The sequence below is a fragment of the Scatophagus argus genome, chromosome 3, assembly GCF_020382885.2.
Source record: "Scatophagus argus isolate fScaArg1 chromosome 3, fScaArg1.pri, whole genome shotgun sequence".
NCBI lineage: Eukaryota > Metazoa > Chordata > Actinopteri > Scatophagidae > Scatophagus > Scatophagus argus.
Window position 1 is genome coordinate 15,100,175 of NC_058495.1, and position 27,973 is coordinate 15,128,147.

General features: G+C 41.5%; 3 protein-coding genes across 6 annotated transcripts in view; 2 read left to right on the forward strand and 1 right to left on the reverse strand.

The window, feature by feature from the left end:
* The first annotated feature begins 419 nt into the window (after positions 1-419).
* On the forward strand, positions 420-18,370 carry esyt1b (extended synaptotagmin-like protein 1b). Of its 2 annotated transcripts, XM_046384003.1 has the most exons (52): positions 420-1,125; positions 2,263-2,304; positions 3,320-3,454; positions 3,563-3,636; positions 3,738-3,810; positions 3,949-4,038; positions 4,201-4,256; positions 4,437-4,557; positions 4,657-4,833; positions 5,063-5,145; positions 5,821-5,869; positions 5,960-6,049; positions 6,555-6,650; positions 7,162-7,233; positions 7,323-7,409; positions 7,520-7,669; positions 7,827-7,940; positions 8,037-8,213; positions 8,351-8,436; positions 8,528-8,576; positions 9,169-9,258; positions 9,342-9,437; positions 9,537-9,608; positions 9,693-9,779; positions 9,882-10,028; positions 10,181-10,287; positions 10,379-10,556; positions 10,666-10,842; positions 10,926-11,008; positions 11,270-11,318; positions 11,406-11,495; positions 11,679-11,774; positions 12,015-12,086; positions 12,437-12,523; positions 12,636-12,782; positions 12,865-13,001; positions 13,296-13,413; positions 13,502-13,596; positions 13,705-13,825; positions 14,251-14,427; positions 14,523-14,605; positions 14,852-14,900; positions 15,024-15,113; positions 15,289-15,384; positions 15,471-15,542; positions 15,633-15,719; positions 15,813-15,959; positions 16,053-16,195; positions 16,418-16,549; positions 16,643-16,745; positions 17,056-17,105; positions 17,646-18,370. In XM_046384003.1, the coding sequence occupies exons 1-52, from the start codon at positions 763-765 to the stop codon at positions 17,671-17,673; spliced, it is 5,490 nt and encodes a 1,829-aa protein (XP_046239959.1). In that variant the 5' UTR covers positions 420-762; the 3' UTR covers positions 17,674-18,370. The 2 variants fall into 2 exon arrangements, with proteins under 2 accessions (XP_046239959.1, XP_046239960.1); XM_046384004.1 differs by lacking the exons at positions 8,351-8,436; positions 8,528-8,576; positions 9,169-9,258; ... (5 more) ...; positions 10,379-10,556; positions 10,666-10,842.
* A 996-nt stretch (positions 18,371-19,366) lies between these two features.
* LOC124056510 (E3 ubiquitin-protein ligase DTX3L-like) lies at positions 19,367-23,317 on the forward strand. 2 transcript variants are annotated; one of them, XM_046384008.1, is made up of 8 exons: positions 19,367-19,462; positions 19,805-19,856; positions 20,011-20,049; positions 20,583-20,772; positions 20,913-21,076; positions 21,194-22,408; positions 22,518-22,735; positions 22,824-23,317. In XM_046384008.1, the coding sequence occupies exons 2-8, from the start codon at positions 19,824-19,826 to the stop codon at positions 22,891-22,893; spliced, it is 1,929 nt and encodes a 642-aa protein (XP_046239964.1). In that variant the 5' UTR covers positions 19,367-19,462; positions 19,805-19,823; the 3' UTR covers positions 22,894-23,317. The 2 variants fall into 2 exon arrangements, with proteins under 2 accessions (XP_046239964.1, XP_046239963.1); XM_046384007.1 differs by lacking the exons at positions 19,367-19,462; positions 19,805-19,856; positions 20,011-20,049 and having other exon boundaries at positions 20,553-20,772; positions 21,197-22,408.
* A 68-nt stretch (positions 23,318-23,385) lies between these two features.
* LOC124056509 (low-density lipoprotein receptor-related protein 1-like) overlaps positions 23,386-27,973 on the reverse strand; it is an 81,625-nt gene continuing 77,037 nt past the window's right edge. For both annotated transcript variants that reach the window (XM_046384006.1, XM_046384005.1), the window contains exons 83-89: positions 27,801-27,962; positions 27,452-27,635; positions 27,242-27,349; positions 27,035-27,108; positions 26,827-26,920; positions 25,387-25,531; positions 23,386-25,295 (exon numbers count right to left, since the gene is read on the reverse strand). In XM_046384006.1, the coding sequence (XP_046239962.1) occupies positions 25,155-25,295; positions 25,387-25,531; positions 26,827-26,920; positions 27,035-27,108; positions 27,242-27,349; positions 27,452-27,635; positions 27,801-27,962 (908 nt within the window). In that variant the 3' untranslated portion in view covers positions 23,386-25,154. The remainder of the gene's footprint in view (positions 25,296-25,386; positions 25,532-26,826; positions 26,921-27,034; positions 27,109-27,241; positions 27,350-27,451; positions 27,636-27,800; positions 27,963-27,973) is intronic.

A 27,973-nucleotide genomic window follows, 5' to 3' on the forward strand; every position in this document is an offset into this window, starting at 1 on the left:
AGAGGAAGATGCGGCGTTTGTGTACCATAAGCAGTGGGAGGCAAAGCCCGGCCTTGTGCGCGCACACAGGCTTTAGGGATTGAGAAAAAAAGCCCAGTCTGCTGTTTTAAAACAAACTGGAGCGGCAGGACGAATTGTCCACACGTACAGATGGGTTAACGTTTTTGTTTTGTTTTTTTTTTTTTGGCTGCATCACAGTATTTTCTCCTTGAAACTGGCCTGCTACATGCTTCACCAGACAGTCTTATGTTTTAATAGACTATGACAGATTGAGTAATACACTAAACGCAGTGGAATAATCTTGATAACGTAATGATGCAGCAGTAACGGTAGTTAATTACTACAAATTTGATGACAGTCATGCCGCAGCATCCAAAGAGTCACATATGCTTTTTTTTTTTTTTTTTTTTGCTTCAGTCAGTGGGCGTGTTTTCATCCAGATAACGGGACTCTGCCAAGAACAGAACTCGTTGTCGACCACTTCTTCAAGACCTCTGCACGTCGAGTAAAACTGCTCCAACTCAACTCAAAAACATTTTCAGTATTCATAACGAAGGTGAGACATGGACCAACCGTGAATTAGCAAGGAGCGCGAGCAGCGAGCGACAGTACGCATGTCCGAACGGTGAGCTGCTAGCTGGAATGAAACGTTAAGAGCAACCGTCGGGCCGTTTCGAACATACTTTTTCAACTAATTACTTTTATTTCCAGCCGTAACGTTTGATTAGATTATATTATTCCGTTGCCTCAGAAGATACAGCTATGCAAAACGAAAAATCTGAGCCGAGTGAGGCCAAGAGCGACGAGAGACTGAACTCAAGCGACAGCGAGGAAAAACCGCAGAGTATAGCTGAGACAGAAGCTCCCAAACCCAGGGGGATAAGTGCAGTCGCTGTGCTCTGGACTTTCGGGAAATGCCTGGGAGCCCTGCTGCCCGTTTACCTGGCCGGCTACTACCGGGTCAGCACCAGTCTGTTGGTGTTCGGGATGATGGTCTACACAGGATGGAAACATGCCCGAGAAGCTAAAGAAGCACGCCTGAAGTCAGCTATACAGTTACTCAACAACGAGGAGGAGTACACGTCCAAGAAAGTGTCCAAAATCAAGCGAGAGCTTCCTGCCTGGGTGAGAAATGACCCAACAGCTGTCTGCGTGTGTCTTAGCCCTTAAAATGTCCTTACTAGCTCTTGACGAGCCTTCCCGAGCCCACCTTGACCTGCAGTAACCCCACGTTTGGTATACCAAGGCAGAACCTACAGTAGCTAGCAATGAACCCCAAAACCACAGTATCACTGGTATGAAGGGACTTGCAGGGTGAGACAATGAGTTTGTTTCCTCTAAATCACCTCAGCCAGACTTATTCTTTGAATTCTTTATAGATTGGTAAAATTATAATTTTAGTTCTGTATCAGAAGGAGGTGTCATTTCTGTATCAGAAATTTTACCTTTTATAATGGTTACTGATTAAGTATAGGTCTTCAGTGAGAAGTGCAGAACTCCATTTCAGTTCTATGCATTTTTTCCCCCCACATTTTTTCGACTGGGGCAGTTGCCAAACTTCTGTTTTGTATTTCAAGACTAAACTTGTTTGTAACCATGATAGGAGAGTTCTTGCATCGCACCAGCTACTACAAGAACATTTAAACCCTCTAATCCTTTATGCAATTTTTAGTAAGGTTGGCTAGAAAATGTGTCAGAAGATTTTGATTTGCTTGCCATATGTCCTGAGGGCGTGAGCACCCAAAAGGGAAATGCTGAAACCCACATGGGGCTGTTTTGACTCAGAACCTCTGGCCACACCCTGTTCCAGTGGATACCTTTTTTTAGTAAGCGATTACAGTGATTGCTTGCATAACCTCGCATGCATGCACACTCCACATTAAAGTATGCAAGAGGTGCCATTACCGTGTTGTTCTCGGTCGAGGTTGTTCTCCAGTATGCATAACAAATGACGTATTAGAATTTTCTCTCATAATTAATCCCAAGAAATGCAACTCAAGAGGACATTTAAACCATTTGTTGGTAAAAGTATTATAACACCTTTAAAGGGATCTTTGAATCACTAGTTTCTGCACGTATCTGCTTCCCCTTTTTCGTTTGGAAATATACACTCAGTCTGAAACAGAACAGTGCTACAGATGACATTTCCAGACCTCGCAGACCTGCATTAGTCATGACCAGCTATTTCCCTATCCTGTTGTGTGTTTATCAGGCTCTATGCATAATTTAAGTATGCACCGTCATTGTTTTTCTTCCCCTCAGGTCAATTTTCCAGATGTTGAGAAGGTCGAGTGGCTGAATAAGGTAAAATATTAGTGGTTTCCTTTGGCTTTTCATCAGGTGACTGAACACAATGACACTAGTTTTCCTCCTTCATTAAGCCCACTGCAAACACGCTCTTATGTCATTTCAGCACCCCAGCTGTTGTGCTGATTGACACTGGGTAAAGTCTGCTACGTTAAGAGCTGGTCCTAGCTGATAGACGTTAGCTCTGTTGCTGTTGCTGCCATCTCACTGAAAAGGCCACACCCCCATCAGTGTAGCCACTATGTCTGTGCTGCAGAGAGCAGGCCCAGTGCCAGGCAGCCCACTCAACATTTCCATTTCATTACAGGCTAGCCCACAAGATGAAGGAGGAGCTGCCCGGCTCACCAAACTAAATTAAACTGCAGACATTGTCCCCCCCCGTTTGCTCTTCTAGCCCAGAGAAATCAATATAAGCATAGAAAAATAAAAATATTAACATTATCAAGACCACGAGATCTAAGCAGCAGAGAGCCAGACAAAGCAGAGGTTTGAGACTGATTACTGGAGGGGGAGGTCAGCAGATTCTCTTGCTGTTCGGGCTTCATTCTTCACACAAGCAGGCAGCCCATGACTCACTCTCCACTTATGCCAGACTGTAAACCATTTCTGTTTTTTTTCTCACAAGCAAACAGTTCCTGTGCTTTTGGTTCCTTTGCTAAAATAATAAAGACTTGCCATGTTTATGTCACAGCATTAATATTTTGTAAGAAGTAGCCACATGAAGAGCACGGGATTCATTGTGATATATAAGTTATGCATGTTACATAGCTCCCAAAGTAGATGACTAACAGCTGAGGAGACTCAACTGGCCACAGCTGTCTCTGTCGTTTTTTAGTTACTGCGTATGGAAGCCAAGGCATTTGGTAGATAGTTTTGTTGCTTTGCTGCTAAAATGACAAAGTTCACATAAGAGAAGTAGTCTGTGGTTGCAAGCATGCGCATTTAATATCATGATATGTGTCTAACAGTTAACTAAAAAAGTTAATAGCTATGTTGTTGCTGGCCTGTCCAGGTGCTGCAGCAGGTGTGGCCCTTTGTTGGCCAGTACCTTGAGAAGCTGCTGGTGGAAACCATTGCTCCATCAATTCGAGGCTCAAGCACCCACCTCCAGACCCTCAGCTTCACAAAGGTGGACATGGGAGACAAGGTGATGCCATTGACAGCTTAACTATATTCTGACGTTGCTTCAAAGATTCACACAAATGATGCACGTCGTTAATATAATGCAAACAAATGTGCTTTCTCTTTTCTCCAGGCCATGAAGGTTGTAGGGATCAAGGCTCACACAGAGAATGACAAAGGACAAGTCCTGCTAGATCTGTATATTAGGTGAATTTATGTTTATCCATTGCATGTTGGATTTGTCACTGTCACCTGTGTTAAATCTTTAAAAGGCATTCTAGGTGACATTACTGTTCTATTATCCTCAGCTATGTTGGCAATGTAGAGATCAACGTTGAGGTTAAGAGGTACTTCTGCAAAGCTGGAGTCAAAGGAATACAGGTCTGTGTTATTTTCAAGCTTTTTTGACTGACAGACTGAATTTCATTGTAATATGTCATTATTACAAAGTTGTTACTTATTTAAAGGGATTGGCATTCTGTAAGCATTTATCCGTCCCTTCTGCTTCTCTGTCTTTAGCTACACGGAATGATGCGAGTGATTCTGGAGCCTCTGATTGGAGATGTGCCCATAGTGGGTGCAGTCACCATGTTTTTCATCCAGCGGCCTGTATGTCCATCTACATTCACCTCTGTTTGTCACCCCATCCCCCATATCTGTGACTATCATGTATCTCAGTATAGTCTTGTATGCTTTTCATGCCATTGATTTCTCATCCATCTTGACCGATATGCTACATGCAGCACATTCCTCTGTTTTATCTCTTCCCAGAAACTAGATATCAACTGGACTGGACTGACTAATTTGTTGGACATCCCTGGACTGAAGTGAGCCATGCTGAATTAGCCTTTCATGGGCTTACACATTAGTGAAGACCACAACCTTATAATAAACATAATCTCATAATATTTTATTAATGTGTGGGTTTCATTATCCAGTGAATAGTAAATGATACAAGCAATACAGCCTTACACCTATACTGAAATGCTGTTTCCTTTTTGTCTCAGTGTCATGTCTGACAGCATGATTATGGATGCCATTGCCTCCTTCTTGGTGCTGCCCAATCGCCTCGTTGTCCCCCTGGTTCAGGGCCTGCATGTAGCCCAGCTTCGCTCTCCTTTGCCCAGGGTATGTATACTGTTATTTAATGTTTTTAGTCTATTGTATAATTTCGCATCTCAAGCAACACCAGTATATTTCATTTTTGTCCCACCTTTTCTTTCCTAGGGAGTTGTACGCATCCACCTAGTGGAGGCCAAGAGTCTAGCAGCCAAGGACAACTATGTGAAAGGGGTCATGGCTGGCTTGTCTGACCCCTATGCCATATTGAGGGTTGGCCCTCAGACTTTCACATCCCATCACATTGACAACACAGACTCTCCCAAGTGGGAAGAGATGTATGAGGTACAAAGAGTTTTATGGGCAGAGTTAAGTTTTTGTCTTCATTAATCTGTACATGCAGGTGTTGGAAAACTCAGTCATGTATCATTTCACTTTTTTATGTGTCTGAGGGCTTAGACTGTTACAGAGGTGGGAATGTTCTTTTTCATTCATGGTCACATGAGGCCACAGCCAGCTTCCATACAAATCCTTCTGTCAGTCTTCATATCCTTGTGTGTGTCTGGTACATCAGGTCATAGTCCATGAGGTGCCTGGTCAAGAGTTGGAGGTGGAGGTATATGACAAAGACCCAGATCAGGATGATTTTCTGGGCAGGTACATATGAATAGATCATGTCTCTTGTGTGCCTATGTTGAATCTTGCATTGTCATGTTTCATCTGTCACTCTGCATAACCATTTTTTAAGCATATACACTATATAGACAAAAGTATTGGGATGGGACCCCCTCCTTCCAGTGAAGGGAAATCTTGAAACTTAGTAGTTGCTCGAGCATACCAAGACATTTTGGACAATGCTATGCATCCAACTTTGTGGCAGCAGTTGTAGGAAGGCTCTTTTCTGTTCCAGCATGACTGTGCTGGTTGGTTGGAGTTTGGTGTGGAAGAACTTGACTGGCCCACTCTGAGACTTGACCTCAACCCCATCAAACTCCTTTGGGATGAAGTGGGACGGAGACCGCGAGCCGTCCAACGTCAGTGCCTGACCTCACAAATTGAAATGGTTCTCACAAAACTACTGCGTGAATGGGCAAAAATTCCCACAGAAACACTCCTTCCCAGAAGAGTGGAAGCTGTTATAGCTGCAAAGATGTCTGTGTATTTAGAATGAGATGTCATTAAGGTCTATTGTTGTAGTGGTCAGATGTCCCAATACTTTTGTCTTTGTAGTGTAGCTGGACTCTTACAGCATCTGCTTTCTATGCTATGATCGCTCTATGCATTTGCTTTGTCATGTCGCTATTTAACTCTTTCTCACACTGCTCCTTACAGGACCAAACTGGATTTGGGCATTGTGAAGAAATCCATAGCTGTTGATGATGTAAGTAAAGCAATTGTGATTAGTCACAGTTTGTGTAAGCAATGTTTTGATCTTTGGACTGTAAATGTATGTCTGTGTTTGTCTCCCCAGTGGTTCACTTTGAAAGATACTCAGTCTGGACAGATTCATTTCAGACTGGAGTGGTTGTCCTTGCTGCCCAGCACTGATCGACTGGAGCAGGTTTGAGTCAGTCATTTCTACTTATAAATTACTTTTTGGTGATTATAGGGTGGGCGGCACGGTGGTGCAGTGGTTAGCACTGTCGCCTCATAGCAAGAGGGTTCCAGGTTCGAATCCCGGTCTGGGCCCTTCTATGTGGAGTTTGCATGTTCTCCCTGTGCCTGCGTGGGTTTTCTCCGGCTTCCTCCCACAATACCAAAAACATGCACATTAGGTTAATTGGCTACTCTAAATTTCCCCTAGGTGTGAGTGTGAGAGTGTGTGGTTGTTTGTCTTTGTGTGTTGGCCCTGCGATTGACTGGCAACCAGTCCAGGGTGTACCCCGCCTCTCGCCCGTAGTCAGCTGGGATAGGCTCCAGCTCCCCCGTGACCCTGACGGATAAGCGGTATAGAAAATGGATGGATGGATGATTATAGGGTATAATAGATTTGTGTTTGCCATTGAGCAGCTGATCTTTGTGTCAAACATTTACATTAAAAAACCTGCTTGCAATGTTCCCCCTAGGTCCTGAAGCGGAATGAAAGCATCTCTAGTAAGGCAGGGGATCCACCTTCTTCAGCCATCTTGGTTGTATATCTGGACAAGGCTGAGGCACTTCCTGTGAGTCAAATATCTCTACCCTCTGTAACAACGTTCCTGCTCATCTCAGCTGCTTCCTGTGTGTGTGTGTGTGCACGCGTGTGGTTAAGCTGAGGCAGAGCTGTAACTGCCACCTGTCTGACATTCTTCTCCTCAGAGTTGTTGCCTTGGCCTCTAACCCTGTGGTTGGCAGTGCGGCCAACTTTATCCAAGACACATTTCCTACTGTGCTAATTTTTGCTGTCACCCCCATTCATAGACGAGAACAGACAGGACAGAAGCTGTTGAATGAAACTCAGTCTTTGTGCTTTCTTTCGATGCGGATTTATACTTCTTGTCGTGCGTTTATGGTACTTCCTGTGGGTTATTTGTGCTGTTGCTATGGTAGCATTACACATACTATTGTTCACGCCAACCACGAGTTACGAGAATGACAGATAAGTCTATTTATTTTTCTTCTCTTGGTTACAGAATGTCTGTTCACATGCCTTACTGTGTATTTATATTTGTCTGTGACTGTATGTCTTTTTAGATGAAGAAGGGTAATAAAGAGCCCAACCCCATGGTGCAGTTGTCTGTGCAGGACATCACAAGAGAGAGCAAGGTATATCTAATGGGAAAGTCCATTATGGTTCTGTAGGGTGTGTCTCATTAACGTTTCTTAATATGCATCCCATTTTATCTTGCCTTCAGACTTGTTACACAACTGTAAATCCAGAGTGGGAGGAAGCTTTCACCTTCTTCATCCAGGATCCTCGCAAGCAGGACATAGACATTCAGGTAACAGCTCATAAGATTAGCTGCTCTGCGCCAAACTTTGGTATTCTGGAAGCCACATAATAATATTGTTCTGGTTTTATTTTGGCTTTTCTTTACGTTGAATTAACCAGGTGAAGGATGCCGACCGTGTGCAGACGTTGGGCACTCTGACCATCCCTTTGTCGCGTGTACTGTCCAGTTCTGATCTCTCTCTGGACCAGTGGTTCCAGTTGGACAACTCCGGATCTGCCAGTCGCATCTATATCAACACAGTTCTTAGGGTAAAAGGCAACAAGACCAAATTCACTAATCCTGCACTACTATTAATGACAGGTCAAAACCTTGGAAAATGAAAAACACAAGAACAATGAAATTCTTGAATTTTAGTCACTTTTTTTTTTACTTCTCCCTGTTTGTTCTCTTTCTATTATAACATAGGTCCTGTGGTTAGATGAGGAAAATATTCCATCTTCTGTGTCATCTAATTTGGAGGCTGGACTGTCCAAACAGCTGCCCCAGCAGACCTCTCCTCACCCTAGCTTTGCTACAGAGGTAATGGATGATAGTGCAGATATGACTTTGACTTGTGCTTGCGTTTAACAGGTAAATTCCATCTACTTATTTGAATGTGTATATGATTTTTTTCAGGGACTGCTTAGAATTCACCTATTGGCAGGGCAGAATCTTGTTCCCAAAGATAACCTAATGGGTGGCATGGTAAAAGGCAAGAGCGACCCATATGTCAAGATCAACATCGGGGGCGAAACATTCACAAGTCAGGTTATTAAGGGAAATCTTAATCCTACGTGGAATGAGATGTATGAGGTAAATAACATAAAGTTGTTTATTAAACATTGTTGTGAAGTTCGTGACTGAAGTTTGTATTTATATTTATAAATGTTTGATTTCTAATTAGTTTTAGAGAGTCCGCTGACGTGTGCGACTTTGCTCATCCCCCTCAGGTGATTCTTACCCAGCTGCCTGGCCAGGAGCTTCATGTTGAAGTGTTTGACAAAGACATGGACATGAAGGATGATTTTATGGGCAGGTACATTAGCTGAAAATAATAAAATGATTATTAAATGTGATGAATGGATTAATTAAAGACAGATTCTAATCTCACATATTCCAACATGTAGGCTGAAGATAAGTCTGAAGGACATCATCGATTCTCAGTACACTGATCAGGTGGGAGCTTCCTTGCCAAGCATGTTTTTGAATGTTGAGCTTCAAAGAGTGCACTCCAAATAAGCAAGGAACCAACCTGAAAGCCTCAGTCATACCTGAGGTCTTACTCATGTGGCTCCACACGTCTCCAGTACACAGTGATAAGCCTCTAAACCCTTTCCAAATACATGTGTAACGTTTTCTTCACATGTAGTGTTGACTTTCTTGATGGATGTGATCTCAGCAAATCACAACATTTTGATGTCTTGGCCACTGCTTCAGCAAACTTCAGAATGAATATTACTGAAAAAGTCCACAGAGTGAAAATCATTTAATGTGAGAAGGCTGACACTTTGTTTTCATTGTTTGTTTGTTTTATTCTGTTGGCCACATGTGACCATATTTGCTCAATTGACACGTCTTTTTAACAGTTTAAGAGAAGTATTTGGTATGTTTAAAAAAAGAAGTTGAGAAAGAATCAGCAGCCAAACCGCGAATGGTTTAACACTTCTCAGAGCTAAAAGAACTCTGCACATTGGCAGTTCCCTTGTTGGGACTATACTCAGTATTTCCTTGTATTGACTTGTTGAAACAAGTCACTTTCTTTTATCAGTGGTACACGCTCAGCGATGTGAAGTCTGGTCGAGTTCACCTGGTGCTGGAATGGGTTCCAACAGCCTCTGAGTCAGACAGATTGGACCAGGTTAGTATTCCCATATAAGTCACAGACAGAATTTTTGTTCTTAAGCTTGATCTGTGCTCACTGGTTCTTTCCTGTGTCTCCAGGTTCTTCAGTTCTATTCCAGACAGTCCTACCAAAACAAGGCAGTTCCTTCAGCAGGCCTACTGTTTTTCTTCATTGAGCAAGCAGATGGCTTACCAGTGAGTCTTTCATTGTTAATGATGTTAAAGATGATACATGGAGAAGAACTTCATGTTTAGAACACTTATGATTATTATTGCCTGTTTGTGTCTCTACAGGTTAAGAAGAGTGGTAAGGAGCCAAAAGTGGGAGCAGAGATTACTCTTAGAGGCATGTCCCGCAAAACTACAGTAAGTAACTCAAATCTCATTCCATTTCATTTGTAAGAGTGACGTGATATCAGTTAATACTGACTGTCTCTTGCATGTATGAAGGTGTGTGATCGGACCACATCCCCTGTCTGGAATGAGGCTTTCTGCTTCCTGGTTCGAGACCCCAGAGAAGATATGCTTGTTGTTAAGGTACAATCAGTCAAAAGTGGATGTCAGTCATGCACATGCAAACAGTGTGATCTCTGATATGCCAATACTCGTGTGCTTACACCATTCATTTTGTTTCCACAGCTCTCCCACAGCTGGACCCTGCCCATCGGCTCACTGGTGGTTCCCATCAGAGAGCTGCTTTCTGAACCAGAGCTGGTCCTGGACCAGTGGTTCAGTTTGGATGGAGCCTCACCTGAGAGTCAGATTCTTCTGAGGGCTGAACTGAAGGTGAACTCTCTGTCTGTTGCTTTGTGATTTTCTCTCTTTATTTAAGGTATGAAACTAGGTGTGAAACTAATTATTTACTTGTAAATATTTAGTATATGTCCTGTCACAAAGATTGTTAGCAAAATGAAATAATCATATCAACTCAACTGCAGATGCTGATTCCTAGCAAATGTCCAGGTGCCACTGATAAAGCCAAGGTCACTTCAGTGCCAGACTCTTCCCCTGCTCAGCGAAAACAAGAGACAGACACAGTGCTGAGGTGAGACGGATAATCCAAAAAGTCTGTCCTTACATTCCACTTGTCCTTATTATTATTTATTGTTTTTTATTACAACTCTTTGTGTTTTTAGGTCCAGTTCAGTGGACGCTCCCCCTGTTGAGACTATAGTCTCTTCAGTGACCTTACCTGAAGATGTTGATGTAAAGGGAACGGTGGCTGATGTGATGGATGAGAAAGTGGAAGAACCGCCAAGCCCTGCTGTAACACAGCCTCCCCATACTTCCCCAGACCTCAACTTTGCCCGTGAGGTAACATCACAAAATAGTGATCTGCAGTAGAAGATACATGCAACATGACACAATCACATTTGCTAAGGAAAAAAATATTAATATGAAACTAAACAATCCCTTCCTGTAGGGGCTGCTGAGAATCATCTTGTTGGAGGCCCAGAGTCTGGTTGCCAAGGATAACATGATGGGTGGTATGGTGAAGGGCAAAAGTGACCCCTATGCCAAGATCAGTGTAGGAGAGTTTGTATTTAAGAGTAATGTGATCAAGGAGAATCTCAACCCAGTCTGGAATGAGATGTATGAGGTGTGTATGAAGGGATGTACAAGCTGAATGGTAATTCTTTATTTTAACATCTCCTTTGTATTAACCGTTTTGTATTCCTTCAGGTGGTGCTGAGACCTCAGTCGGGACAGGAGGTGCAAGTAGAACTGTTTGACAAAGACATGGACAAAGATGACTTCCTGGGCAGGTATGGGGATAATATGAAGGTTTTTAGTACTGGAGGATTTATTGCCTCAGTATGATATTCAGTGAACTGGCATGTTTAGAGACCTAACTGGGTTTTTTAACCAAATCATCATGTAATTTTTTCAAATTTACTAACGTTACTTATGCAAGCAAACTTTTTTAGCAGCATTAGAAAACATTAATAACTTTCATTTTCACAGATCACATATTGAAATTTCTCTTGTTTACATGCTATTGTGTAAAATGGTTTCATTGTGAGCAGATTCAGAATCAGTGTGGCAGACATTATCCATTCCCAGTACACAGACCAGGTTAGTATTGCATGTCTCACTGTATGTTAGTTATTGCTGTGGTGTAGTCATGGGCTTTAAGTCAGTACCTGTCTGTCTCTGTTTCAGTGGTACACCCTAAATGACGTCAAGTCTGGACGTGTCCGCCTGATACTGGAGTGGGTAGAGGCAGTGTCACATAATGCCACCCTGGACCAAGTTAGTGCAGTTTATATCATTTCTCTATATTTTCTCTTATTCATGCTTAAATTTCTATTCTCTATCTTTTGTGTCACCTTTTCCTCCCACATCTGCAGCATTACAAATAAGATCCCCTGCACAGTGCTCTGTTCACCGTGCTGAGTCATTGTGATGTATCTTTCATTTGATTCTCTGCTGCAGGTGATGCAGATGCAGTCTCTCCAGGCTTACCACAACAAGGCCGTTCCCTCTGCAGCCCTGCTCTTTGTTTATGTGGACAGAGCACACTCATTGCCTGTAAGCCCACTGTAATTTAGTGCACTGAAAAACACTGTAATAAGTGTACTGGTTCAGAGTGATAGATAGACAATAGTTTGGAAAGTACCTGTTATCAAACATGTCAGTGTTGGGAGTCAGGATGTTTTTCTGTTTTGTTTTTTTTAAAAAAGGGAAGTTGGATCTTGATGCATTGTTGCCTTAATTACACACAGTCAAACTATTCACTTAATGTTTTGTTTTACTTGTCTTTTAATCCAGTTTAAGAAAAGTGGAAAGGAGCCCAAGGCTGGGGCTCAGCTTGTTTTTGGTAACACAACCTACAAAACCAAGGTACGATACTAATTATTTACACATATTATCATTATATTTGTATCACGTCATATTGTTACAGTATCCACTATATAAGTTCTACATTTATTTTAATAAAGATATCCCTTACAATTTCCCAGAAACCAAACCAGTGTGTTAATAAATGGTTCAAAATGTGATGCGATAAATGACTAAAAGCTTTGGGCTTTTGAAAAAAATCAACTTTGGCGCCTCCCACTGGTGGTATTGAAAAAGACACAAAAAGATACTGTACCTTCATCATTATGCAGTTCAAAATTCCAGCTGAATCTTTATCAACCTGCACAAACCACATGTCCTCAACCAACTTACACGTCTCTTTCTATATGAAGGTATGTGATCGGACCAGGTCACCTCAGTGGAGTGAGGCGTTCCACTTCTCGGTTCGTGACCCTGTAGAGGAAATGCTCATTGTGAAGGTGAGTGTACAGTTGTCTTACAATGTTCACAAGCGGTATCTTTAGTTTGCTGCCTGTGTCAAGAGCATCAAGGGCATCTCCACCCTTTATTAATGCGTCCTTTTCTCTGTAGTTGTCGAGTGCATGGGACCAGCCAATGGGATCTCTCGTAGTCCCTGTGAGAGAGCTGCTCTCTGAACCACAGCTGGTCCTGGATCAGTGGATGCCTCTGGATGGAGCCTTACCTGAGAGCAAGATCCTACTGAGGGCTGAACTCAAGGTAAATGAATACAAACACACACAGGGTTATTACAGTTGCCGCTGATCCTCAGACTAACCAACTGGTAATATACTGTGGGCAGATCCTGAGCTCAAAGATGACTGAAGCTCCACAGCTTTCTGTGGCTGCTTCAAAGAAGAAAGAGATGGTCGTTTCCACTGACCAGATGTCCAAAGCAGCCAGTGAGGAGAAAAACAGCTCAGAGCTGCAAACAGATGAGTGAGTATTGTCTGCTTGGTTGATAATACACACATAAAAACAGCAGATTGTACACACAGTGTAATTTAAATGTAAAGAAAAGTAACCAATAAACACACATTTTAAAAATGAACAAGCATGAAGAAAATTAAATAAATAGTGTAGTAGTCGCGAGAGGAGGAACAGAAGGGTAGGACATACAACCAAATATGTGCCTGTAGCCAAGTAAGGCAAATAAAAGCTAATATTTTCCATTGTTGGTTCCAGTCAGCAGCCCGGCTGTGTTTTTTTTCACAGCAGTGTGTATATTTTCAGGTCAGTTGCAGTATCTAGTCAGTTTAAATACTCTGAAGCAACAGAGGGAGACACTGCGGCGTCCACAGAAGATGTTGGACCAGCTGCCATTCACACTGAACCTGAAACTGCTGCTGCTGTGAGTCAAAGCACGTTGTAGTTAGTTGTTATTAAATTTTTACCTGTCTGTTTTCACCCTTCATAACCTTCATGTAATTTTGTTTCAGCTGGTGGATGAACCAGTGGATACAGAAGAGCATCCCACACAATCAGACCCAGCAGTTAAAGGAGACTCTGAACCACAGCCAATACAGACGGAGGGGTGAGCTCCACAGTAAAATTGAACATTTTATCCCCCTTCATTATAGCTTCAAAGATCCAAAAATTGGAAGAATGGAAAGGAACGTAATAAGTGTGTGTGTGTATGTAGTAGTGATTTAGGCAGCCTCGCTCACGCCACAGTGACTGGCCTTCCTGCTGATGAACTGGGGCCAGCAGAGGTCACAGATATCCCACCACACACCACCCCCAGCAAGGACTTTGGTACAGAGGTGGGTTTAGTGCTTTCTGTGGTTAGCAGTGTGGAGGTTGAATAATGAGCCTACTATACAGTGTTTTTGTCTTTTTTTGTATATTTGCATGATTTGAAACAATAAGAAAACACTTTGTTTAGCAGTGTACAGTGTAAGATGCATGACCTTCCATCCCTCTGCCTGAGTGAACACTGATGTATATGTTGCTGTGGCTTTTCATCATTATAGTGGAGAGCATAGCCTCAGCCTATCATTGTGGGTTAAAAAGTTTTTCAGCCATATTCATATTGTTTGTAGCTAATGTGTGGAGGGCACACACGCCTGATGATGTGGTTTGCTCTCAAATACATACATTCACATTATTAAGCTACATACAATCCAGCATACTGTGTGCCCAGCGAACTCCTGCACATATTATAACACTTACAGTGTTTGTCCTGCAGGGGCTGCTTAGGATTCACCTGCTGGAGGCCCAGAATCTGGTTGCCAAGGATAACCTGATGGGTGGCATGGTGAAGGGCAAGAGTGACCCTTATGTCAAGATCAACATAGGGGGAGTTGCATTCAAGAGTCACGTTATCAAGGAGAATCTCAACCCAACGTGGAATGAAATGTATGAGGTATGAAGTGTTCTCGGTTTAGGCATCATGTGTTGTCTGGATTTTACTGTATGTTCAGTGTTTTATATAAACATGTTTGTCTTTTTTTATAACAGGTTGTGTTGAGCCGTGGCAGCATCCAGGATATCAAATTTGAAGCATTTGATAAGGATTTAGACGCTGATGACTTCCTTGGCAGGTGTGTGTTTATCAGTATTGTTAAATCAATAATTTAAATAGTACTTAAGATAAAACATGTTGTGCCCTGATCTGCTTGGTAAGAGTTCAAACAGAGATACAACGGTGACTTTACATAATTCTAAATCTCCTGTTTTCATTAGATAGTGTTGATATTCCCCTTAATGTCAGCATAGGAAATCTTTGTTTCTGGAAGTAAATTATGAAATCAAAATCTTTTTATTTAATACTGTTTTCCTGCTCACAGATTCAGTGTTAAGCTAAATGAGGTCATCAGATCCCAGTACAAAGATCAGGTTAGTCAATAATTCATAACCTTAAATCCGTGTGATTGCTAAGATGTTCTGGGTCATTTAATTTTGTCAAGGGGTCAAGGGTGTTGACTAATTCTTCTTTAATCAACTTTGTCTCTGTTGCAGTGGTACACTCTGAATGATGTCAAGTCCGGGAGGGTTCACTTGATACTGGAATGGGTTCCTATGGTGTCACAGTCAGTCAGGCTTGACCAGGTGTGTCCGCTAGCTTTAGCTTCTCTCTGTTTATTCCAACATTCTTTAAGCACAGAGTTTTGAAGTGTCCCCAGCCTTTTAGATAATGCTGTTGAGTCACATCCCAACATGCATGCAACATTAAATCACAGTGCAGCATTTATCAGGCCTAACTGGCTGTGCTCAATGTTTGCAGGTACTGCAGCTTCAGTCTCTTCAGGTGTATCAGAACAAAGCTGTCCCTGCTGCTGCTCTGCTCTTTGTCCATGTAGAGAGAGCACATTCATTACCTGTAAGTCACCTGCACCTGTTGAGTTAAGCACTTAACAAAAACGATCCCTCACAATAAAACTCGAATGGTTCTCTTTTCCTTGATAGTTGAAGAAGAGTGGAAAGGAACCCAAAGCGGGAGCTGAGCTTGTTGTGGGTGAAACAACCTACAAAACCAAAGTGAGTTGATGCACAGTGTGGTTTAATCAGTCTGACAGATTAATTATCATTGTAATAATTCTATTGTATCTTTTCATCCTCCCTCTTAAGCTGTGTGACCGCAGTACCCGTCCTCAGTGGAATGAGTCTTTCTACTTCCTGGTCCACGACCCTAAACATCAGATGCTTGTAGTAAAGGCAAGACATTTGTTTACATATGTGTGTTTTAAGAGTGCATCTCACATTTAACAACACTGAAATGGTGAGGTGAAATCTCTCTCTCGCTTGCAGTTGTCCAGTGGCTGGGACCAGCCAATGGGATCTCTGGTAGTTCCCATGAAGGAGTTGCTTGCAGAGACGGAGCTGGTCCTGGACCAGTGGTTCCATTTGGATGGAGCCTTACCTGAGAGTCAGATCCTGCTGAGGGCTGAACTCAAGGTGACAAGGCTAAAACACATGCATGTTGTTTAGTATTGAACAACGGCTCATTAATAATGACACTCGTTCCTTTTCTGAATTTGTTTTCAATAGATTCTAGATTCCAAAATGGTGGATATGATCAGTGCAGGTACTCTGCCCTGTGCTGCCTCTGGCCCTGGAAATGGACAGGTGAAGTTGTCTCTGTCCTATGCCTCGCAGGAGAGACAGCTCATTGTCATTGTCCATGCCTGCAGGTGTGTTTTGTCAAATAGTGTGCTGAAACACTCTGTTTTGCATAATCATGACACAACTTCAACCTCAGCTTTATTACTTTATTTGACACATCATCATACTGCTGATAAAGTCACTGTAGCCTGATAGAAACCATATTTTCTGGCTCTTAATTTGTAAAATGTACAGACATGTTTGTGAATATGTGGAATTATTGAAGATATGTTTTCTTTTTCTGTGTTCAGAGGTCTGTTGTCTCAAAGTAAGGATGGTGTAGACACCTATGTCTCACTCATGCTGCTTCCAGACAAAAGCAAGGCCACCAAGAGGAAGACAGCGGTGAAGAAACGAGACCTCAACCCAGAATACAATGAGAGGTACTTACTTAGTTGTATAGCCTTTATATTCTTGTGCTGTTTTTAAATCTCTTAAGAGCTTGACATCTAATCAGTTTTGTCAATTCCTTTTAGGTTTGAGTACGCTTTACCTCAGGACGAGATGAGATTCAGGCGTCTGAGCGTGTCAGTGAAGAACAACTCCGCCTCATTCAGGAGCCGTGATGTCATTGGACAGGTCAGTATGAGACTGTACTTTTGTTTTAACCTGCAACTCTGATATAGCTTAAATGTTCCACATCACACACGTATGGTAGCCAAATGCTGACGGGTGACCATCAGTGTTTGGACATGTGACCAGTGTATAACACTTTTGTACAGATGTGACCAGTCTGTACACTGGTGCTAGCACGACTGCAAACTTACATTCGCTGCATAATTGTTTAGAAATGCATCCCTAGCTTTCAAATTGTTTCACTCTGAAGTGCACTGAATACATGCAGAAATGCTGCTGACGCGCATGTTAATATGTCGTTCCTGTTCTTTAGGTGCAGATTGAGTTGGCTCAGATTGATCTGACTTCTGGTGTCACAGAATGGTGAGCACAGGCGATTGAACTTTGCCTGCATCCAAGTTAAAGTGATACTCGACATAAAATGTTTAGTGTCAAACTGAAATGTGACTGGAAAAACTTCCAAAGTTTCCACACTGACAAGAGTTTATGGCCATTAATAACCTTCTCATGATAGACAAAAAAAAAAATCTGAGTTTACGTGTACTTCTGAAACCGATTCTACAGCTTAACCTCCTTGTCTGCTATCTATCTATATGCTCAGTTCAAACAGTTTTACTAGAATATGTGACAGTTCACTGCCTTCAACAGAACACTGACGAGTCTGAAGCGGTGTATTTAGCCACTTTGAAGAGACTGTAACATACCGAGCATACAATACATATGGACTGAGATGTTGATTATCCTACAGGAGTACTTTGAGAAGTTCCTGTCAGTATTTTTATAGTTTAACTTAACTGTGCGCTTGTTTTCTTAATTTTTTTCATTTTTTAATGAACACTATTGCTGATGATTTCATTCGCCTTCAGTTTGCAATTAATTTTCGTCTTTCTGTGTGTTTTTCAGGTTCACTCTGAAAGATGAAGCTGAATAGTCCTCCTGCTCGTGGCATTGTGCCACTGCTGCAGCTCACACTGATGCCTTCTCCTTCCCACATTTGCATAGAGTACCACTGTGGCAGCCTTACCTGCATCCACCCAGCTCTCTGTGCATTAACATATCCTGTAGTATAGAATTAGACTGTACTCTACAGTCACACACATCAATACTCTCACCAAAGATACATATGCTGAAGGATAAAACGCAATTTTGCATTGACTGAAGGTCACTTTATCATATGAAGACGTGATAGTTTTAAAGCTGAGTGGAGCAAGTGAAAGATGGTCCAGACAAAGTGAAGTTGGATTTCATTGTGATTCATTGATTCATTGTTTTTTTTGCTACAAGAACATTTCGGTAAGAAATCTTGCTCAAGTGCAGTAGTGCAGTAACAGTTTTATTCTTTTTTTATGTGTAACTCATGAATACTAATGCCATTTCAGTATTTTGGATCTGTTTTTATGATAGGCTTGCTTTGGAGTTACTTTATATTTCACAGCACTTTGCCACATTTGTGTTTAAAATTGCTTTTTTATAAGTTTTTTTTTCCACAAGACATGTATTTGTTACACATATGTTACAATGAAATCATGGTGTGTTTGACTTTGTGTATATTTGCAAAGCTTAAGTATCAGATCTGGTACCGTTTACTGAAAGGTGATAACAGAAATAAAGAGATTTTACACATCTCACTTTTTGCTTTTGTGGAACTTTTTGTTTTATTGGTGTGTGTGTTGCATTGCATTGTTTTGCTTTTTTTTCTTTTATCACTTCCTTTAATTGATAGAGCCTGCTGTGATAAACTCTGGATGATTTTAATATTGCATATGAAAATATCTTGTCAGTGGTAATTGAATAAAAATTGAAAGGACCCTCCAAAAGGCATTCTTAGGCCACAGGGGCAGCCGGGTGGCGAGGTGACTTGTGACCGGAGGGTCGCCAGTTCGATTCCCCCCTTGGATTGGCAGGAAAAAAATTGGGTTTGGTGGAGTGATTAATCAACTCCCCTCTCCATTAGCTGGCTGATGTGCTCTTGAGCAAGGCACTTACAACCCCCCCCCCCCAAATTCGCTCCCCGGGTGCCTGAAATGGCAACCCACTACTCCTGTGTGTTTCACAGCATGTTGCATGTGTGTGTTCAATCAGTGATGGGTTAAATGCAGAGAAGAATTTCGATATATATATCTATATATATTTTAATGACAAAAGAGGGTCAGATGTTTTGTTGATTTTGCATCATCAAAAGTAGTGGTAGAAGTACTCACATCCTTGAGCAAATGTATTGATCGAGTACATAAGTATTCTGTAACAAGTAAAAGTCCTGCATTCAAAATATTACTTGAGCACCAAAGTACAAGCATGTACAATGCAGAATCACATCACATCATAATGCTATGTATTACTGGATAAAAGGTCGTGTTTAGCGTTAACATAATGGTATCCCTGTAATGTCGCAGCTGGTAAATTTATCTAATGCTGGGTACCTTCATCTATGATAATACATGAGGATTTATTTGTTGATTATACTCTGCATCTGTAGCGTAGTAGCTAAAGCTGTCAAATAAGTAGTAATGGAGTGAAAGTGCAGTATTTGCCCCTGAAATGTAGCAGAAACGTAGAGTTAAATAACGAAACTTAAAAAAACTTTCATGATGTTTGCGCTGATTGATAGTGAAACTGCGCCTGCGCTGTTCTGAGCAGGGGAGGTGACGTCAGGTGTCTCAGTTATTTCACTTTCATTTAACAGGAAGAGTCCGCGTTTAAACTAAAGCCTAAAGGTGAAGGTAAGTCATGGGCGTCCAACATGCACGTTTTACTTGCTGTATACATGTTAGAGGATTAAACGTTTTGTAGGCATAATATCTGTGGCGTTATGTTTAAAAACTGCAGGAAATTAGAAAAAATGGAACGCTAAGTCATAGCTAAACCTGTGAAAGTTTGCATTAGCTCATCGTAATCGAAAGTGAAGTTGAGCGATTGTATTCGTTTATAAACACGTCGAATTGGACTTATCGATTCTGGGTGCAGTTTTTAAGTAAATGCACCAAATAAATGGATGAACCGGAAGACTGACCATAACAAACACTGCTGGAGTTTATGTTAGAGGTATTTTCTGTGTCTTAAAGGAAGAAGAGGACTGTCAAAATGTCGGCCAGTGACAGGGAAGAGCCCATGGAAGTGAGTATCTAGCTGTTAAATTGAGTTGTGCTAATAATATGAATATGTGAATATTCACAGTGACTGTCTGACTTAAATAGTTCTGTGTAATATGGTTTGTGCTTTCAAGTATTCATTTGTTTTGTTTTTTTAAATCCAATCTTCCCTCATATAGTGTGAGGTGCCTTCAACATTTGATGATAAGCAAACTGAGGTATGTGTGTGTGTGTTTTTTCAATAATAGATATGACTACAACCTGGAATAAGTCTGGAATAAGTGCAGTGATTGATTTTATGGCAGTGCCATTGTTGTTTTCCATTTTCAAGACATGAGCAGAGCAGAAGCTAAAATGAAAATCAGAGAATCCAGGTCAAGTTCCACCAGGCCTGTTGCTCTTCTATAAAACATGTGAAATTGAAAGTATGAAAATGAAGTATCAAGTGAAGTTCCCAACATAGACTATTGTAGTCCAGAATAACCACAACCTGTTGCTCACATTGTCAACATTATAAAATTTGTAATGTAATTTTAGCAATGTTAGTTTAGTTAAATAAAACACCTCCAAAACCACATACGGTACATATATTTGATTTAGTTTTCTCCGTTTTTACTGTGTTTACAGTTATAAAATGCTCTATTTTCAAACCATTTTAAACTTGAATTGCATGGAGGAGTCTGTGCTGTCCTGGTTGATAATACAGACATTAACTGCAACATGTTTTCTGGCTCTGATGACTTTATTACAGACCAAAGATGAAGAAGTCAGTCTCACGGTGTCAGTCAAGTGGTCAGAGGGTAATCAACCACAGAAATGCAAGATTGAACTGGAGAAAGCTCTTCAGTCTTGGGCCAACAAAAACAAACTTGAGAGAGACTTTACAGTTTTAAAGGTCTCAGAAGATGGGAGAGCTAAGATAGTGATTAAACCTGCTCCAGGTGCAGTATGAATGTTTGAATTTTTTTTACAAATATTAAATCTTACATGTTGCTTACATTGACTCTAATGCAATACATTTTAAGTATTCTATTTTTAGAGGTGCAAATAAATGTCTATTTTTGTTTGTCATCATTTTAAGCCTTCGGCGAGCTTCAGCGATTGACTGGACAAACACTTAACAGAAAAGATGAAAAAACAGTCACAATAACATGTCTTAGTTTGATGCCACGAGAGCTGGATCCACAAAAGACAGAGGATGTTTCAGTGGACCTTCCTCCCACATCTGTGTCAGAGCCACAACATGTATGTGCTCTTCAGCAAATCAGTAGAAATGAATTATATTTTATACTATATATTAAAATGTAAGTGCTTTTTTTTTTTTTTTTTAAACTAATTTAATATATATAATAATTTATCCAGAAGCAAGAGGAACCTCTGGACCAAGGTGTCAGCAGTCCAGCACCAAGTTCTAAAGAAGGAGAGAAGACATGTACTTTTCCAGTCCCAGTGGCCCATTTCTGGTATGTGGACCACATCTACAAGGAGGAAATTAAACGTATTGTGGAAAAGTATGGAGTTAAAATGTCTACAGAAGTGAGTGTGACATTTGAAGCAGACCAGAAAGAAGGAAACATCCAAACTGCTGTGTCTGAGTTTATTGACCTTGTCCAGAAGTGCATCGGTGACACTAATGGCTCAGTTTTTCCTCTCAAGTATATACATCCAGAGGACTTGAAGGACACACTGAACATCATCCAAAGAAAAGAGAACAAACTCTTGCTTGCTCTGTCCTCTGAAGAAATGATAGTATGTGGGCCAAGACAAAGTCAAGATGCAATCAGTAAGTCCTTAAATGCAGCACAGAAAACATTAACGAATACCTACACTTTGCCTGGAGAGTCTGCATGGGGGTCTCAAGACACATCACTGAACATTGGCATGAACATCAACGATCTTCTTGTTGATACGGGACTAACCATGGAGGAGAGCTGCTGGAGGCTGCTGACTACTTCCTACAGTGAGCAACTAGCAAAGATCAAAGCTAAGTTTGATGTCTCCTTCAAAAGCTCAGTCGTCAGTCAAAGTGAAGTCAAAGTCAAAGCTTGCTGTACAAGACCTGGGGGAAACGCCTCAATGGAGAGCCATGCTGTCCGAGCTCTTCTTCATCTGTATCAGAAGACAGCAACATCGCCCATGAACTTCTCCCAACACCATGGTGCCGTGGGGTTCAGTGACCCACCAAAGAACTCAACCAATGTTTATCCATCAGGGGGGTCCTCCAGTGGACCTGCGTTAAACGGAGAAACAGGATCCACCATACGCAACGATAACGCCTCCATAGGGGAGGGAGCAGCAGCAGGGGAAAACAAAGATGATCAGTGTCCTATATGCATGGATAAATTTAACAATAAGAAAAAGCTCAAGTGTCAACACAGTTTTTGTGAGGCATGCCTGGCAGAGTCATTGAAAAACATGGGACACATCTGTCCAGTATGCAGAGATGTATTTGGTATAATAGAGGGAAACCAGCCAGATGGAAAAATGTTCTCCGATTCAGGTGCCTTTTCCCTCCCGGGATTCCCAGAATGCGGCACTATAATCATCTCTTATGATTTTCCAAGTGGAATACAGACGGTAAATATATTAATTTAAATATCTGGAGACACTGAGTCAATTTTGTAACTTTTAAATTCATTTCTATCAGAGTTGTGAATTAGGTCTGTGACTTACTGTCCCTCTGCAGGAAAAGCATCCAAATCCTGGAAGGCGCTATTGTGGCATAATGAGAACAGCATATCTTCCAGGCAACAAAGAGGGCAATGAAGTACTGCGACTGCTGAATAAAGCATTTAAACAGAGGCTCATTTTCACTGTTGGAACATCCAGAACCACTGGGATGGAGGACCAAATTACTTGGAACGACATTCACCACAAGACCTCCATTACAGGAGGACCACAAGGGTACAATGATGTTTATTCTTTTTTTGATGGCAAGTCTATTTTAATGATGTATTTTAACCTTAGTGCCTTGCCTGGTCTCTTTCCATAGGTTTGGGTATCCTGACCCTGACTATCTGAGCAGAGTCAAGGAGGAGCTGAAGGCGAAAGGCATCAAGTGAACATTTAGATACAAAGTGGCTGACAGGGTTTGTTTTCAGCAAGAAAAAAACAAAGATAATTAATAAAATATATCACTATAATGCGACGAGCAAGAAAAAAAGGAGAATTATTAAAATGCATCACCGTAATGCTGTTGAATTGTAAGCTGTCTTTTTCTCTTGTAATTTTTCATATTTTTCATTCAAATTGAGGTGCACTAAACAGCATTTATAGCATACGGCTTTATGGTTTAGCAACATGATTTATCTTCACTTATTACATTTAATTTCTTGAATGAAGGCTTTTTCTCAGTTTTTCGTTCATTGATAATTCTTTCAACTTACAACAGCATAGGAATGAAATTTGCATCTGTAAATTTAACTTCATGCCTGCCGAACACCAGATGTGATTTATTGTTGCCTAATAAACGATTTAACCAACCCACACTGACTGACCACAGCATTCTTTAGCTGATCAGCACATGCTGCGAAGAAAACGCAAAACACACCGGCTTGTTTTCTGTACAATTTTTAAAATTTTATTTATAACAATATCTGTTATTTAGTTTGTAAAGTACTCCAGCAAAAATTAAACATTATTCTCTTTCCAGAAGAAAGTCTGAGCTTCCATGCATTGTGTACTATAAAAGCTATGTGTCATTTTTCATTTAAAAAAAAAAAAAAGAAACAAACAGACAAGGACTAATCAAAAAAAAAAATCTGAAAATGCATGTATGATTTGCAAAAATGTTCTTTAGGTAAAATGATTGTACTTCTCTCTCAATTAAAGACAAAACATATACAACAGTATAAAATAACACTTGCTGACAGGTAAGCAAAACAAAAACTTGTTACTGTAGTTACATTAAAGATTGGTGTTACTTTTTTTTTCACATGCATTAAGATATGGCTGACACATTTCTGACAGAAGCAGCATTTTGGGACAGAGGCTGAGCATAAGGACGTGTCAGAGCAACCAGAATGGTAGCATTAGCAGCAGCAGGGCACAGAGGAAAGAGTGAGAGATTAGAAAGAGCTCAAGCAGAGCTGAGAAACGCTAAGGACCAAATGAACATAATGCACTTAAGACTGAGTCATTATAAAACTGTGAACATACAGACTTTGATCCTCTGAAGGTAGAAAGATAAATCTACTCACAAAGCCAGATGGATAACATCTGGTCTTTACAAAAAACAACAGACTGGACAAGCAAAAGAGCCGTCATTTTTTTCCTTACATTTTACCATTATTGCAGGCTCCCTTTCCTTCTGGGGGAAGACCCTTGTAACAGACAACTCAATGGGACAGATGTGTCACTGTCCATCAAACCGCCCTCTCATTAGTAGCCACCTGTGGCATGTACGCACAGCCCAACTGCCACCCATGAAGGCATTCACCCTTACCGTCTCTTTACACGTGTAATCTCCACCCACCACTCTGCCTGGAATGTTTAACCCATGATCAACTTCCTCATTCTCCAACTCCATAATCACAAACGAAATGCCTCTCATCCTCTCACTTCAACAACACGAGAGCTCCAACTCTTACACAACGTGATGAAAACAAACATACCTGTTTTAAATCTCACGGCACAAAGCCTACAGTATACATCATACTGTAAAATATGAATTCTGTGCAAGGAAGACAGCACAATCATTTAATGAGCATTGTTCTCTGAGAAAAAATTATGTGGAAATACTGTAGTTGCCATCTGGTATTGACATTTTACATGTGCTATACACAAACGGTGCTATCACAAATCTGTCTCACACAATCCCGCTAAGAAACCCAGCGAGACAACATATGTACCGATTTAGAAAACTTTGAGTTTTGCCTTTCCCACTCAAAGTCGACACAAACAACAGACAGTTGGCACTGGTGAAATGGAACAATGTTTTTTTCTTTTCTATACAATTCATACAAAAATAAAAAAATCAAAATTGCTCCAATGATAGCATTTTCTCTTCTGATTTTCTTGTTTCCATTTCATTTTGCACAGAGGTAGTGGCTATTTAGGTAAAGGGTAAGGGACAAAGTGTAAATTAAAAATCTCTCATAGAAAATGTTACTCATTTTTGACCAGAGGAATCTCAAAAGAACAAAATATAATACTGCAATCACATACAAAAGTAGTCCTTCATTTTTGTACATTTTATACAGTGTTCAAACTTTTTATCAATTTTCTCTCACACTTTTTATCGATTTTTTTTAGTTTAGTTTTTCTTTAAAAGGCAAGAACAGGGGTGGCGTTTGGAATAGTGTGATCCGGGTCAATGGACAGTTTATGCCAGGGGGTCCACAAGGGGCTCCTCATCTCCACGTGATAGCAACTCCTTCTTCTCATCTGTGCTGGCCAGAGAGTTGCGACTGTTGTGAGCTCCCATGTACAATGTGGCATATACTGGGTTTGTGAAGTTGGTGGGCTGGAAAGGGGCAAAAAACATCCATTAGATGTCATTTATATGTCCAGAGGCCACCACATTTGTGTTTAGAAATGCCTGCCTGGAATTTTACCTTGTCTGGGTCCAGCGTGAAGTCTGCGTCCAGAAGCTCTCCCGCGTCGTCATCGGGCTCACCCTCGTAGATCCTGTAGGCAGGATTTCCGATCTCAACGTTCATGGCCCCGTTGGTCATCCTTTGGTGCTGGAAGCCCTTGGCTCTACAAAACAAAAAAAAAGGATTAAGGGCACTGTTGTACCTTTGTATCTTATTTAAGATGATAAAGAGCCTAAACAGTGCAAGCAGGGACACAGACACATTATAAAGGCAGGGAAGAGACATGACATGACTCTGACCACCATCCAGGCTGAGGGGACTAAGCCACAGCACAGGCACCAACACAAACCCAGCATTCATGTGGCCTGTGACAGATCCAGACACAGTGGACCTAGACACAGGACTGTGAAAGGACCAGTGTGTAAGATTTAATGGCATCCAGCGGTGAGGTCGTAGGTTTAAAATAACTGAAAGCCCCTCCACTCACCCTCGCCCTCCAAGACAGCCTACAGCGGCTGTTAAAATCCCTAAGAGCCCTCTCTAGAGCCAGCGTTTGGTTTGTCAGCTCTGAGCTACTGTAGAGACATGGTGGTGCTACATGACACTCTGTGTAGGAGGACCTACCTATAAATATTATACTCTGCCATCCCCCAAAATCCTACACACTGGGCCTTTAAAGCAAAAACTGTACTTTAAGACAACAACTTATCCACAACTGATCCTCTAAATTGTGCTAAGAATGTTTGCATCAACTATATCTTCCTCTGAGCAAATGCTGGATTTTTCACATTGCATTTTCCAACCTGGGCTTGGAAGAATGCTGTAACACTGTTCATCTCTCACTATGAGAAACAGTACTACCATTCAAACCACAGCACAGTACAGTTAAGTACAATATGGCACAATATGATGGACAACAGTATGATAGATCTACAGCATTGGCTAGTACACAGACAGATCTATTCAATGCATATTTTCAATAGATCTGCAGTGGAGCGCATTAAGGAGGCAATTAAACAGGAGAGATACTGTAGGAGTGGGATGAGCTACAACAGCTCCCATTAACTTCTGAGAGAATGGCGCGACATTCACCACAGGACCAAACACTGCACAGCAACCAAGACTTATGGGAGAGAGAGAGCGAGAGAGAGAGAGAGAACGAGAAAGAGAGAGAGAGAAAGAAAGAGAGAGAGAGAGAGAAAGAGCGTGAGAGAGAGAGAGCATCAGGATGCAGAACTGAATGAGGGAATGGAAGGAAAGTGTAACCCTGGCCACCGTTACCGCAAATGTCTGGAGCCGGTTTTGCCGGGCCGGCTAGACCTGAGGAGCAGAAGAGACGCCATTACAGAGAGGAGAGGAAAAGTCCAGACAGAAGAAAGGAAAGAAGGAAGGAGAAAAAAGGGAATACTGAGGCAAAAAGAGGTCTCGACTGGTTTTAAATGTGTTAGTGTTACTCACCCTTTCATCCTTTTTCTATACCAGAACAATGCTCCTGCAGCCAGAAGAACCAGCAGCAACAGCAGCAGCACGGGGATCAAAATGGAGGCTGTGCCTACATGAAAACACACACACACACACACACAGGAACAGTGCATAAAGAATCTTCAATCACATCCAGTTCAAAGAACTTCTATTATAGAAATCTTGGTAGGAGTTTAAGACTTACGTCCACCTGAGCCTGTGGCGTTTTCACTGTTGGCCACAGACTCGCAGCGATGCCCTGCCCAGCCGGGTGAACATCTACACACACACACACACACACACGCACACACACAAAGCAGAGAGGAAATCAACATATGTTTGTTTGCAGTGACAGATTAGAGATATTCAAACTCAAATATTAACAATTACTGATGAACAAACTGCTCCTCACCTGCACTCTGGAAGGCGGGAGATGGGGTTTATAGAGCACTGGCCATTTGCACAGTACTCATTTGTATCACATGTGTAACAGCTGGGTTGGACTCTTCCATTTGTGCAGCTACAGAATTCAACAAAAAATTGCGAATGTCAATGAGAAAGACTAGACAACGATGCATGTGTTTGCTTGTTGAGTGAATTATGCATGTGCGTGTGCTCCTACCGGCAGGTGAAGTCCCCTTGGGACGTGAAACTGTTGCTGGGGATACACTCGCCATCACGACAATAGTGACACTTGTCAATCTCACATGTGCTGCCAGTGTACTGGGGCTGACAGCGGCACAGTTTGGAGCCATTTTCATTCTGCAGACATGTTCCCTTGTTCAGGCAGTAGTTTTCACAGCTTCCTGCTCACACACAAACATAAACCTGTCAGTGCTTAAAAGACACATCATAATCTACTACAGATACTCTGAGGGCAATCCTGACTTCATTGTTAGGTTCCTCATTGGTCAGCAAAAGTGTTTGAACATTTTAAAAGTGCATCTGGGCTACAGAGCGGCAACACTCACTGTACTGGCACTGGTCACCCAGGAAGTCAGGGGGGCAGCGGCAGGTTGGCTGGTTTCCAGTGCTCACTGTGCAGTTGCCCCCATTTTTGCAGTAATCCTTACAGGTGTGCAGGTTACAGTTTGGCCCTGTAAAGCCTGTCAGGCATCGACAGGTAGGAGAGCCTGTGGAAAGA